The 13553-nt window shown below is 39.9% G+C and overlaps 4 protein-coding genes across 5 annotated transcripts; 2 read left to right on the forward strand and 2 right to left on the reverse strand.

The window, feature by feature from the left end:
* Nucleotides 1-83: 83 nt before the first annotated feature.
* ndufb5 (NADH:ubiquinone oxidoreductase subunit B5) lies at nt 84-1929 on the reverse strand. The gene is made up of 6 exons (XM_029148897.2): nt 1769-1929; nt 1324-1406; nt 1048-1114; nt 893-954; nt 432-538; nt 84-285 (listed from the first exon to the last, which is right to left on the reverse strand). The coding sequence occupies exons 1-6, from the start codon at nt 1884-1886 to the stop codon at nt 165-167; spliced, it is 558 nt and encodes a 185-aa protein (XP_029004730.1). The 5' UTR covers nt 1887-1929; the 3' UTR covers nt 84-164.
* A 344-nt stretch (nt 1930-2273) lies between these two features.
* Nucleotides 2274-4038, forward strand: mrpl47 (mitochondrial ribosomal protein L47). 2 transcript variants are annotated; one of them, XM_029148891.3, is made up of 7 exons: nt 2274-2433; nt 2665-2816; nt 2939-2999; nt 3071-3167; nt 3300-3430; nt 3601-3696; nt 3788-4038. In XM_029148891.3, the coding sequence occupies exons 1-7, from the start codon at nt 2300-2302 to the stop codon at nt 3897-3899; spliced, it is 783 nt and encodes a 260-aa protein (XP_029004724.1). In that variant the 5' UTR covers nt 2274-2299; the 3' UTR covers nt 3900-4038. The 2 variants fall into 2 exon arrangements, with proteins under 2 accessions (XP_029004724.1, XP_029004725.1); XM_029148892.2 differs by having other exon boundaries at nt 2275-2433; nt 2668-2816.
* Nucleotides 4039-4307: 269 nt separating this feature from the next.
* On the reverse strand, nt 4308-10430 carry actl6a (actin-like 6A). The gene is made up of 14 exons (XM_029148868.1): nt 10256-10430; nt 9011-9087; nt 8462-8636; nt 7297-7397; nt 7057-7154; nt 6795-6889; nt 6481-6587; nt 6232-6321; nt 6057-6118; nt 5830-5944; nt 5621-5701; nt 5281-5376; nt 5060-5146; nt 4308-4844 (listed from the first exon to the last, which is right to left on the reverse strand). The coding sequence occupies exons 1-14, from the start codon at nt 10278-10280 to the stop codon at nt 4764-4766; spliced, it is 1290 nt and encodes a 429-aa protein (XP_029004701.1). The 5' UTR covers nt 10281-10430; the 3' UTR covers nt 4308-4763.
* aldh7a1 (aldehyde dehydrogenase 7 family, member A1) lies at nt 10419-13205 on the forward strand. The gene is made up of 2 exons (XM_029148859.2): nt 10419-10537; nt 11260-13205. Exon 2 carries the CDS (start codon nt 11265-11267, stop codon nt 12891-12893), a length of 1629 nt encoding a protein of 542 aa, XP_029004692.1. The 5' UTR covers nt 10419-10537; nt 11260-11264; the 3' UTR covers nt 12894-13205.
* The last annotated feature ends 348 nt before the right edge of the window (nt 13206-13553 follow it).

The raw sequence follows: 13553 nt of genomic DNA on the forward strand, positions 1-13553 counted from the left end.
TATTAATACACTTCTAGTATTTGATCCCAGTCAATGTGAATGTGAGTGCATGAACCCAATAAAAAAAATTAATAAAACCCAAATTAACAGAGTATATATAGATACTTTATTCACGCAAGAAGGAAAACAAATGTCCAAACATTTAGACTAATCTGACATCTGGATTAGTGGTCAGGTGATGCCTTGGGGGAGTTATCAATTAGTGCCTTGTCCAGCGTTTCCACCTGGAACCAGGGGCCATCTCCCTTCTGCCTCATCTGTCGACGCACCTCCAGCTGAGTTAGCCTACAGAAGACAAAACATTTAGTGAGTTTAAAAGCACCATGGTTCAGAAATGAAGTTGCAAACAAAAAAAAAAAAAAACAGTGGACAGTGAAAGAAGTCATTAACGCATTAATATGACAGGGCAAGACGTTGGCTCTACCACTCACCTCATGTCTGCCTTCTCTTTCTCTATCTGGATAGCAGCCATCATTTTTTCATAGTCCTTCACTGGGGAATCAAGGAGATTCCGTGCAATCCACCTGGTGATTGGGTGCTGCATTACAGGAAAGAAAGACCTACCATTAAATGCCAAAGTATATCATACAAAGTAAAGGACAACTTTATTAGTTTAAATGAGTGATCTCACAGTGATTCCAATGCCACCCTGATTTCCCTTTATCAAAAATGTCATAAGGCATGAACAGGCTGAAAATGTAATATTTTTTATTTTATATTTTATTAAATATTTACATTTTTTTCTAAACAAAAAGTGAAATGAATTGAAAAAAATGAAATGAATTGAAATTATTCAAATTGAAATGATGATTGAAAATAATTATTGTGTGTCTGCATCTCTGAATCAGAAAAGGGTTCAGAGCAGTGACTCAGAACAGGGCAACTTAAATACCTTATAGTACTCCCAGTACTCGGGTTCATAACCTTCGGGTATTTCTACCAGCTCTGCTTCACCTTAAACAACAACATTCACAGTCACAAAAGATCCACAGAATGATCCAAATAAAATACGACAGTGACAGATAAAAATGTTAGAGACAAACTTACCAATGAAGACATTCACGCAAGTCACTAAGATGGCCATGGGAATACCAGTCAGCAGGATGTAAAAATGCTGTAAAAAAATAAAACATGTGAAAATGTTTCTCTGCACAGGTAGTGATCAAATCTTGAGGTCTAATAAAGCAAACATGTGTCAGCAATAACAGTCCCAAAAACAATGAGCTAGGGAATTACTTCCAAATAAATGCCTGTTCTAGTGAAACATCAACAAACACCCCATGCTCGCTGTTCTAATGTCAGCAGATGTGCTCCGGTACTGACCAACAAGCGCAGAAACCTCTTGTCGTAGTATTGAGAGGGGTTAATGACGAACATTTTCTTTCCATGGCCCCAGCGAACGGCCACTGCAAAACAAAGTAACACATACAGGACAACGATTCAGTTTCTCATTTTATATGAAAAAGACTGCTTAAAAATCTATATAAATAGGACCAAGAACATAAAAGCAGGAAGGGAATTGTTATTTTGTTTATGTTTATTTATGTGTTTAAATGTATGATTAAATTGAATTGTAGATGCTGTAAATGTCACACGCGAAGTACCAACTGGGTTCCTGCGTTCTACCTTTTGTTGACAGCAGGACGAACTAGCGTTACCCGCTAACTAACGTTAGCAGGCTAACAAGCCCCGTCGCAAGGTCATGAGCAGAAACGGACACATTTAGAGCCAAACCCCGAATTCTTTTACGGCCCTCACAGTCTCTTACCTTTATCTGTCCGTGGGATTGTGCGAGTGAGTAGATTTGCAGCGTTGTTTCCAGATTTCAGGGGGCTCAGTCTGGCTGCTAAAGCAGCGGCCGACCTGAGGAGACTCATGCCCACCATGGCTTCTGAGGGCAGACGACCCAACAACACGGACTATGATTGGGTGATAATAAGTGAAGCCGGAGCCACCATGTTTAGTCAGGGCAGAGTGAGCGAAGGTAGCTTCAAATCTCTGGTTTATGGGTCAAATTAAGTTTTAAGAATAAAATTATAATGGAATATTTTTCCTGAACTTGTAAGTTCCTCTTTTTGTTTGTACATAACACTCAATTGTAATGTATTCGACTTTGGCTCATCTACATGTTGGACCATGTTAAAAATCGTTATAATGCCTAAATAAAACAAATTACATCATCTTATTTCACTATATGTTAATCAAAATAAGCGACAATTACCAAAAATATTTACTTTACTCAAATAATAATAATAATAATATGACGAAAGTGCATGATGGGAAATGTGGATTAGTAAAGATGGCGGCGTCCTCTACGACAGGACGCGTTTTGACACTTTGCAAGCAATTTCAAAATGCGTTCCGGATATCTTCAACCATAAATGTTCAAAGTGCTGCTCTTGGTTTGTCCAAATGCCAGTTTCAGCTTTACAGGTAAGAATCTGTGACATCCGGGAAAACAGAACATATTGTGATGTAAAATCTACGTGTTCAGAGGGAGGAATGGTTCTGTTGTGTGGATCCACCAGTGATTATGTACAGTAAAGTTATTATCCGAGGTAAAACAGATAACACTTTAACACCTTAGTTGCAGCGATGGGCCGTAATCTGCAGTTTCACACAATGAAACTGCCTAAAAGTCTAACTATATGAGTTTGCACCCAGCAGAGAACCGTCTCCATTTGTTGCCCCATCTCGGTGCAGTCCCCTCACCTCTGTGGGACAGTGTCGAGCTCTGCACACTACCATCAGTAGAAGAGGATTGGACGAGTTCTTTGACTTGTCTGATAACTGGGGAGAAACAACTGTGAAGTCAGGTAAAACACTGATTCATAGATGCATTCAATGATTTACTAAATGTGTGGGTCATTACATCTGTTTTGAGAAAGTGAAAAAAGGAATGCAAAGAACGCAACTGACACTTTTTATGATGCTGTAGGTGCACCGTGGACTGCCAAACAACTGAGAACAAAGAGCAATGAGGATTTGCACAAACTATGGTAAGAGCTGTGGAGACGAAGCTGGTGTGAAAGTTTATTGACTATGCTTAACCAAGATCATTCTGCTTCAGGTATGTGCTCCTGAAAGAGAAGAACATGCTGCTTACACTGCAACAAGAAGCAAAAAGGCAAAGGGTTCAGATGCCGAGTCCAGAAAGAGTAAGGAAGGTTGGTATCGACTGACGGAGTCAACCGCATTTAACACATTTACTTTGTCTCGTCCATCAAGGATGCAAAGTGTTGGTGGTGGTCTAGTAGGAAACGTGGCTAGGGTTAATTGCTCAATGTTCTTTTTGTCAGGTTGAACGTTCCATGACCAGACTGGAGACAGTTGTGAAAGAGAGAGAGACAGCGCTGCGTCTGCTGCAGACAGGAGAAGAGAAAGGCCGACCAGGAGCCTGGAGAAGGAACGTATTCGGATATGTCTACTGGTAAGGACAGTGTCCATATACACAGAGTCACACATCAGACCTGGACCAGGCTTAAAGCAAATCTCTTGTTGGCACAGTTGAGTTTGGACAAGTACATGTTGTCTCTAATCGAACACTTGTAACTTGAAACAGTGGTGCTTTTATAAGCTGAAACCTTTTCTTTCCATCAGGTATCGGTTCAAAGAATATGCCATTCCCTGGTATATGAATAAAAGATACAAGCGGAAGAGATTCTATACTCCCAAGTTTGTTCAACCTCATATAAGGTACAATGTCATACACTCCAAACGACAAAAACCTAAGTGTCTAAGTTATGTTGCAATCCAGTTCAGCACATTTTTCTTCTCTATCGTACAGGTTGCGTATAGAGAAGTACCTCCGGGAAAAGGCCAGGAAAGAAAACTTGAGGAGGCAAACACAAGCCAAACTAAAGGAGAGGTTTCCTCAAATGAAGTCTTCATCCACATGAAAATTCAAATGTTGACCGCTGTGAGCCTGACCTCTCCATTTGTCCTACACCCCTGATTATGGATACTGATAATGACCTGAAATTAAAGATTGAGTGTTTTTGTCCAACTGTTTTCTTACATATTAAACTACGCATCTGATATTGATCATTTTTTCCCACCATAGCATATCTTATTTAACAATGTATTTTCACAAGACTTCACGGAACAAAATTATTACAAAGATTGGACAAACAAAAAGAGAGAAAAAGCACCATAAAGAAAGTTTCTTTCATGCGATTAGATGAAACGTTGGAAAAAGAGTTTTAGATGAACTCCTGTATTTATACTGCTATTTGTAGTAGGTAATTGTATCAAAATCTCACTTAAACTTTTTGTTATTCAAAAAAAAGAGACAATGACAGGTAAAGTGAAAATTAAATACAGATTTAATAACGATAGATGAGGTGATGAGTTACTACACAAGAGAAAAAAAGGTTATGAACAAAAATCAAACTCATCAATAACTTTACGTTATTCAGTAGAAACCTTGCAAACAAATCTTGTTTCTTGTGGCATGGCATCTACAGTATGTGACTAAAAACCGATGGCTACTAAAACCTTTTGTAGATGCAAGACTTCCAAAAAACACCACCTAAAGATAAGGCATCAAACTGTTAAGATGTAAGCTCAAGGTAACAAGGTAAACCCAATTTCTTCAGTGACATAGCTCATACTTTAGATTTGCGTCTATTTTATGACATAAATTCCAGACACAGCATAGGGACAAACCCAGGATTAAAAACTATTTGTACAAAACAAGCCATGATCCAGGGGTGCCTGAGTCTGGGGTGAGTGGCAATGAAGGTAGAAGGTTTCATATCAAATCAAGGGCACTTCCTGTCCACGCACTGCTTTCCACCCTCTTCGTACTCCTGCTTGGAGATCCACATCTGCTGGAACGTTCCCTAAAAGACAGAGGAGAAATATTTTTTTTTATTAAAATGGCAGTTTACAGGTGGCTATGGCCTAATCTAAGTAGTAGTAGTAGCAGACAGGAGTGACAGAGACAGTTAATGCTGTACATTTATTTTTAGATGCAAAGTATTGAGAGAAATTAACTGCTGATACAAAAAGAGAAGAAGAAATGAGGTTGGTAGATGTGCTTTTGTCTGATCCTTACAAGTGATGCCAGAATGGAGCCTCCTATCCAGGCACTGAACCGGCGCTCGACTGTAGTGTTGTTGGCTATCAGCTTTAGCCTCATGCTCTGCAAGTCACAGACAAACGTACATATTGGCTCTGACAGGAAAATAGTGTTCAGTTTCAAAGACAGATCACAAAATGATTTAACCTAATCGTAATATATTAGGTATGTACTAAGACATATCAGCATGAACTTACAGGAGGGGTTTTTTGGGAGAGTTCTCTGTTCAGTCGGTCAGTGAAGCCCTGAATGAGAGTGTTTCCTCCTGTCACCACAACACTGCCATACAAACCCTAAAACAAATGATTTCTTTTTTTTAAATCAGTGCAGAAGATTTAAGCGCAAAGGTGCAACAAATGACTCATTACAGGAACCTCTCAACATTCATCAGTGTAGTATGTTACAAAACAAATGTTTTCATCTTCGGTGAGAGAGTAGAATGTGTAAAGTAATAGGGCACATGCTGACAATGTAAGTATGCATTTAAGGCAAATGTACCTAATAAATAATAAGTATCAAAGATTTTCAGATACTCACGGGTCGGATGTCGATGTCACACATTCCCACACTGGTCGTCACCACATGTCCAACCCCCAACATTGTGTTTCCAGACAGGCCCTGAAGATCATACCAAAGTGATTCATAAACACAAAAAGCAACCACATCGATCAGCCTTTAAGGACAGAGCTGCTTGTTCTATGTTCACTTTAAATTGGACTAAAAGAAAACATTTTAAGTGCACATACCTTAGCATTTGAGGGGTCAAACAGCCCCTCTGGGATCTTCAGCCTCTCTGCCCCAAAGTCACAGTTGTAGCCATTTGGCAGTTCATAGTGAACTGTGGGCATCTGTGCAGCCACCCTGTTCCAAGTGAAATGGGTCATCTGTTATTTACTAAGATTCGTGGGCAACTATGAAACAAGGGCAGAAACCTAAATAAGTCCTGCTTATATTAAAATGCAAATGATCTTACTGTTCATCATATGGCGAGTCTGACACTTGAAGCACAGACGCCTGGAAGTCCTGGATCACACACTACAAATGGTACAACAAGCTAGATGAGACACACTGTTCCAACAACATGCTTTTTCTAATCAGTATGATTATATTGAATGTTATTAAGAAGAATCCCACACTCTGATTCTTACATTACACATGTAGTTGTGCCACGATCGAGTGACTTGAGGTAATTTCTCCTTCTTCTTCCAGCAAGCAGGTGATCCCTCCCGCACTGGATCCTAAAATCATGGTATTAAGTTTGGTTACATGTTCTGTCCCACAGTTTTTTACCTGCAGTATTACTATGGGGAAAAATAATACGACTATGTCAACTGACAACTGTCAACAATGATCCTCGATGATTTCTAACTTGTTAGTTTGGGTTCAGCAAATCTCACCTTTGAAGCAATCATATAAGGAGGAATTATTTCAACATTTAACTCTTGGAACAGCTCCCTACACTGCATGCTCATGAAGTCTCCAGCCAGGGGCGATTTGACAATGCCTGTCAGAGGGAAGAAAAAAAGATAACACACACACACAGTTAGTAGGAGATGCTTGCTCCATCCACCAGATGGCAACAGGAATCACAGAAATAGAAACACAAATAAGTGATGGCGTTATTAACATTCTTCTTCTTCTTCATGTATAAATCAGGTTAAATCTCCAATTATGCTGCCAGAGTAATAATAATAAAGTAATTATCATTTACCTTGCTGCAGGACATAGCCATCGTGTACTGGAATGGCTGTGGTGTGTGTGGCTCCACTGTCCAAGACCAGGCCTGTCGACCGGCCATTTGCAAAGCTGATAGACTCGGTGTAAAGGAAATATCAAATAGTTCAATGACTAACACACAGGTCAGTAATCACAACTATAGTGATCCAAAACCATCATCAAACAACAAAAGCAACAATCCATACATGCTATCACGACCCATCTTTCACCCATGAAGCAAAATATCAAAAGGATACGCAGACAGCACAGCTGACTTGCAGAGGAAGAAGGCAGGAATGTTGTAATGCTCAAACATAAGCTCGGTTAGTTTCTCCCGTTTCGCTCGTGTGTTCCACTACAAAACAAAAACAAAACAAGTTTCTTAACCAGTGACAACAACCAGCACAGGATAAAAGTCTGTCAAGCGCTCAGTTTAGTGTAATATGATCACAGAATATGTAACATATGTTGTTTAACTTAAACAGCAGCTAACTCACTGATGCTTCTGACATGAGCACTGGATGCAGACTGGGTTCAGACTTGAAGTGCATCTTGTAGGTGTGATCCAAAATGGCCTGAAAACTGTCCCAGTCTTCAACTGTAAACAACAGAAAACAAAACCATTAAATTACTGCTGATTACAAATATAAACTATAACCTGTGCTCTACTCTGGTGAAAACCAGGTGCTTGACACAGAATACTTTAACTTACTAATATTTATTACTACAGCTACGTTTGTGGTAAATACATAAACACACCTTAAGCACATTGCAGCGTTTTTTGTCTAAATGTACATTTCATGTATTTGAAGCTAAATTATCATCAAGTGAAACGTGTCTCCTCCAACACAGTTGTTAGGTCAGATAGTGGAGAAGATGGAGCGACAAGCTCCCTGATGACCATTTTTAGATAATTTGAGCACCATGCATCAATGTTCCAGGTCAGACCTCTAAGGGAGCCTGTGGTCCCACTGTGATGTTCTGCTGCAATTAAGATTGGTGTCACAATCATTTCTAAATAGCCTCACAGCCAAACTATATTGGACCACATTATAAGCATCATCAGCAAGGTTAGGGCAGTGATTCTGACAGAAATCAAAGACACCTGACATCTGAGGCTATAAACATGAAGGAACATCAGGTTGTTTAGTTTTTGTTATTTGAATGCTGAAAGAGTTCATGGACTACTCAAGCACAAGTTTTATCATTACAATAAACTGGAATGCTGGCAAACATGCTACACAGCAAAATCATTACATTGTTCGATTTGTACGGTTTACAAATATAACTGATATGTAGACAGTTATTCATGAAACCTTAAGTTGTATTTGCAGACAGAAGAAAAATCCTGAAAATAATGGATGAATGAATACATGAGTTGAAGTACTGAACAAGTACTGAACCTCATATGGCTGCACAATTAAAAAAATGGCCAAACATTCATCTCAGTGACTGAAGTCAGTAGAGAGCAAAACACTCTAATCTTAAACATAAATTAAACAGACAAGATTATGAATATTAAATGCTAGATTTAACAGCAGCGATCATAAAAACAAGTTAATATAGTTGTACTTGCATAGATATGAGTTTACCATCAACTCACTTGCACAGAAGCACAGAAACAGATAAAGGTCTTTGGATATTAATTAAGTGGACACTTACTCATGCCATTCTTAAGTGGAGACATGACCTCCATGCTCTCTCTCGGTACCCTTAGCTGGTTGGTATCAATGTAGTAAGTAGTACCACTCTGCTTGCTCTTGTCAGCATCTGTCTCCATAGGTGTACTGCCATCTTCACGGTCAAGACTTACACCTATCACGGTGGGAAAGTCCGCCTGGCCAAAACCAAACAAGTTCAGGTTGAGACAGGAGGTGTGTAAAAGTGGAATAACTACATACATATACCTACAATATATATATGCATTTGTAAAACCAGAATCACATACACTAATTTGAGTACAGCTTTTGTAGAGCCAGTGTCAATCTCTGACATTGCATTCATGAAACTTATAAAAGATCTCTGCCTAAAGCACAGGTATATTCAATGTGGACAGATAAATCTACTATAGAATGAACTCAATTAATTCCATCTGTCTCCAGGGTGAGAGACCTCATTTACTGACATTAGCACACCCCTGGAGGGGAGATAAAGACGAACCAATGAAGAAAAGACACATTGTTAATTAGGTCATCAGAGTGATCTACTTACCTTAGGACAATCTTCTCCCGCATAACCAGCTCTTACAGAATAAGAGCCAATGTCGAACACCAAAGCTCCCACCTCATCTGCAAAAATGACAGAAATCCATTCCATTTAACTCTAAATGCTGTACTTTATATGTACACAGTGGTTGCACCTAAACATACAATCATGTACAGTAATTTTAATAAAATACATCAACATTTTATCATCCAGATACAATAGTATAGTCTTTATTTACACTCGTGGTTTAAAAAAGTATATAAAAAAACATTAATTAGGAGTGATACCTACTGGTATTAATCAATTAATACTATTATGTTTTGAAAAGTTTAAAGCACATAGAGATATTTTTTGTGGGCTTTCGTAAAAGTTTGCTCGTCAAAGATTAAAGTTAAGAGCAGAAGGTCACTGGATGTTCCCAGTTTATTACATACATCTAATTACACATGAATGAAAAAAGAACGACCTAAAACCGTTTTAAAGGGTTGTTTTTGCATAGGAATTACAGTAAACATAGCATATATTCAGCTTGAGCTGTTTGTTTACTGTATTTTTTTATAAATATAAAATGTATATCAGTCTCATCTGATTCGAACATTTGCCAAAAACACGAATGCAATGCAGAGGTTCACGTGTTTTCCTATTTGCCAAAATATTTGCCAACATAATACTCTTCTTTGCTATGCTTTGAACAATTCTCAAAATATTGCAATATTTTAATAAACCTACATATAGCCAGGCTTGTGCAATTTTGATACACCACTAAAGTACCTATTAGTATCTAAAGATTATAGATATATTCATTGACAAATTACAGCAAACCTGTACACAAAGCCCCTAGGTAAATCCTAACGTTTGATTTTCCTTTAACATAGTACAATCCTTAAAAACAACTCTCTATTTCTAGGAAAACTATTTCTAACAACGTTAAACAAACAGGACTCGTGAACTCGGTGAGCCCACTTTCATTCATTTCCTTGCTAGTCAGCAAGCTAGCGGAACTGGAACCAGTTGTCTAGTGTAGAAATCAAACTACGCGTGACACGCAATGCAAAGAATAAGCAATTATAATAAATGTACAGATTCGCAGTCGGGTAAAATTTAGCTAATATAAATAAAGCTTTAGTACACCACATAAATAAACGTTAGCAAAGCTAGCATAACCAGCTACACATAAAGCTAGCTAGAACTGCAAAACGAGACAACGTGGAGAACAGTACAGTTTTATTTTAATCATACAGTCTCACTTACCACCTCCGTACACTCCGCCACTCATCCTTTAAATTATCACAATAACAACTCTATCAATACAAAGTATTAAAGAAGAAACAAAACCGCTAAACGGCAATCACAACAAAGAGAATATGTTAGCATGGATCGATCTAACAAAGCAGGCGCCACACCGCGTCCAGATCGCTGTCCAATCACAATGCAGCACAGCACAGTAGTACTTCCGGTTTGAGCTGCGCCTATGACGCAAACATTAAACTCTTGCATGCTGAGTGGACGTGGCCCTGTGGACCTAATACTAATGTGAGTGAAAGTTTGTCGTAGACTACGATACTCATTTTGAAATATTTTAAACCCGAAGTATAGATTTTGCAAGTGCAGGTTTCGTACCAGCGCGATTTTGTTATTGACTGTTAACTGCAGACGTTCGGATTGTTTAGCTTAAGGAGGTATGAGGCTAATCTCGACGACCATGTCACTTGGTGCTGAAACAGTAGCGACACGCACGTTAATGCAAATACAGTGGTTAACATGCGTTGATATGGTAGTGTTTATTGCCTTACTTTAAACCAAGTTCAAGTTTCACTACCGCGTGGTTCAGGTACTCTATAACTTGCGCACGCGCACAGGGTGGCTATAGTTGGGTGATTGATTTGCCAAGAGCTGAGATGATGTAACGCTTACATACAATTTAAATTACAACTTGATAGAAGACAATAATGGAAATAGTTTACTATTTAAATAAAATGCATTGGTACCACTTATTTTATGGAAGATAAGATTCTTAAAGCAGGAAGAAGTTGTGGCTAAAAGCCTGTGTTTTTATGCTGCCAGTCTCTATGTGCACAGTTCCAACTTATCAGCAGTGGACTGTAACAGCTGATGCAACCCTAAAGTTATTGATTAATCCTAAAATTGAAAGTTTATTTAAACTCGTTTAACAGTAGTTATATTACTGCATGTGGGAAACTAATGTTCTAAATGACTTAACTTTTAAAATAAATTTTGACTTGGTTTGCTTGCAGCACCCATGCACCGCTGCCTGACCTTGACTTTTGCCCAGCACAGCAAACTCATCTTGAGGAGTAAATTGGCATCTGTCCGGTGCCAGCCAACAGCAGCTATGTCAAGTCTTCTAATCAACCAGCCCAAGTACTCCTGGCTGAAAGAGCTGGGTCTGTCTGAGGACAACCCCGGTGTTTACAACGGAAGCTGGGGAGGCAGCGGAGAAGTCATTACATCTTATTGTCCTGCCAACAATGAGCCGATTGCCAGAGTTACCCAGGCTACTTTGGCAGAGTACGAAGAGACTGTCCAGAAGACCAGGGAGGCCTGGAAGACATGGGCAGATATTCCAGCGCCGAAAAGAGGGGAGATAGTCAGGCAGATTGGAGATGCACTTAGAAAGAAGATCAAAGTTCTTGGTAGCCTGGTGTCTCTAGAAATGGGCAAAATCTATGTTGAGGGGGTGGGGGAAGTTCAGGAGTATGTTGATGTCTGTGATTATGCTGTTGGTCTGTCTAGAATGATTGGCGGACCTGTCCTGCCTTCAGAAAGACCAGGCCATGCTCTGATTGAACAGTGGAACCCAGTTGGTCTCGTAGGCATTATTACTGCCTTCAATTTTCCTGTAGCTGTGTATGGCTGGAACAATGCCATTGCTCTGACCTGCGGTAATGTTTGCCTCTGGAAAGGAGCTCCAACCACACCCCTCACAAGTGTTGCAGTTACAAAGATCGTGGCTGAGGTACTGGAGCAGAACAACTTGCCTGGTGCTATCTGTTCTATGACCTGCGGAGGTGCCGATATTGGCACAGCCATGGCGAAGGATGAGCGTGTGGACCTTTTGTCCTTCACCGGGAGTACCCATGTTGGCAAGTTGGTGGCCATGATGGTCCAGGAAAGGTTTGGTCGCAAGCTGCTGGAGCTTGGCGGAAACAATGCTATTATTGTGTTTGAGGATGCTGACCTCAATCTTGTGGTGCCCTCTGCAGTCTTTGCTTCTGTGGGCACTGCTGGCCAGCGCTGCACAACAACCAGGAGGCTCATGCTGCACGAGACTGTTCATGACACAGTGGTTGAGAGGCTTGTCAAAGCCTACAAACAAGTTCGCATCGGTGACCCCTGGGACCCCAGCACCCTGTATGGGCCTCTCCACACCAAACAAGCTGTGGATCAGTATCTGGCAGCCATTGAACAGGCCAAGCAGCAGGGTGGTACTGTGGTCTGTGGAGGAAAGGTGATGGACCGTCCTGGAAACTACGTAGAGCCCACCATAATCACAGGGCTGGGTCACGATGCTCCTATTGTCCAAACAGAAACCTTCGTCCCCATTCTGTATGTTCTCAAATTCAAGACAGAAGAGGAGGCCTTTGCCTGGAACAACGAGGTCAAACAAGGCTTATCCAGCAGCATCTTCACAAAAGATATGGGCCGTGTTTTCCGCTGGCTCGGACCCAAAGGTTCCGACTGCGGCATCGTGAATGTCAACATCCCTACGAGTGGTGCTGAGATCGGAGGAGCCTTTGGTGGGGAGAAACACACAGGAGGTGGAAGAGAGTCTGGCAGTGATTCATGGAAGCAGTACATGAGGCGTTCGACCTGCACAATCAACTACAGCAAAGATCTTCCTCTAGCCCAGGGAATCAAGTTTGAGTGAAGCCTTCACATAGAATCACATAGAAAGTAAAGCTTTCAGTGACTAACACTAAATGATTTTGCAACAGGTTTCTTACATTCAGAAAGGTCAGTTTGGTTTAAATAAACTTTGGATGTGTGTGTTTGGATGTACAGTATACATATGACATCTGTGTACTTTAGACTTTAGCCCTAAATTTGAAAAACTACTTAAAAACTGTTATGTGTTAAAGGTCAACGGTTTCCTTAGGGTTGTTGTGCACTTTTGTACAAGCACTTAAAAATGGATGTTCCTGCATTAACAATAAAAATAAAATGTATTTTTGTTGAATAACTTGCCTGGGCTCATTTAATACGTAGAACTAACATAATCAAAATTTGTGGCAGTAATAAAGGATGAAGAACTTAATCAGTGATTATAGGTTTTCAATTGTAATTACAAGAAAGTGAAGTCTAATAGAATATTTTCACATTTTTTCAACTAACCAAAACTTTGATGACAAATGAAACAATCCTTCTACTTCTTTTAAAATTAAATTATGAATCGTCAACACTTGGCTTTTGTCTCCAGGCAATAGTTTGTTACATTAGCAAATATTTTCCACAGGGGTTAAGGTTGGGGTTAGGTGGAAAACCAACAGGACAGTAGCTCTTGAGGACCAGGATTGGACACCCCTGCGTT

Source organism: Betta splendens, chromosome 4, assembly GCF_900634795.4.
Source record: "Betta splendens chromosome 4, fBetSpl5.4, whole genome shotgun sequence".
Taxonomy (NCBI): Eukaryota; Metazoa; Chordata; class Actinopteri; order Anabantiformes; family Osphronemidae; genus Betta; species Betta splendens.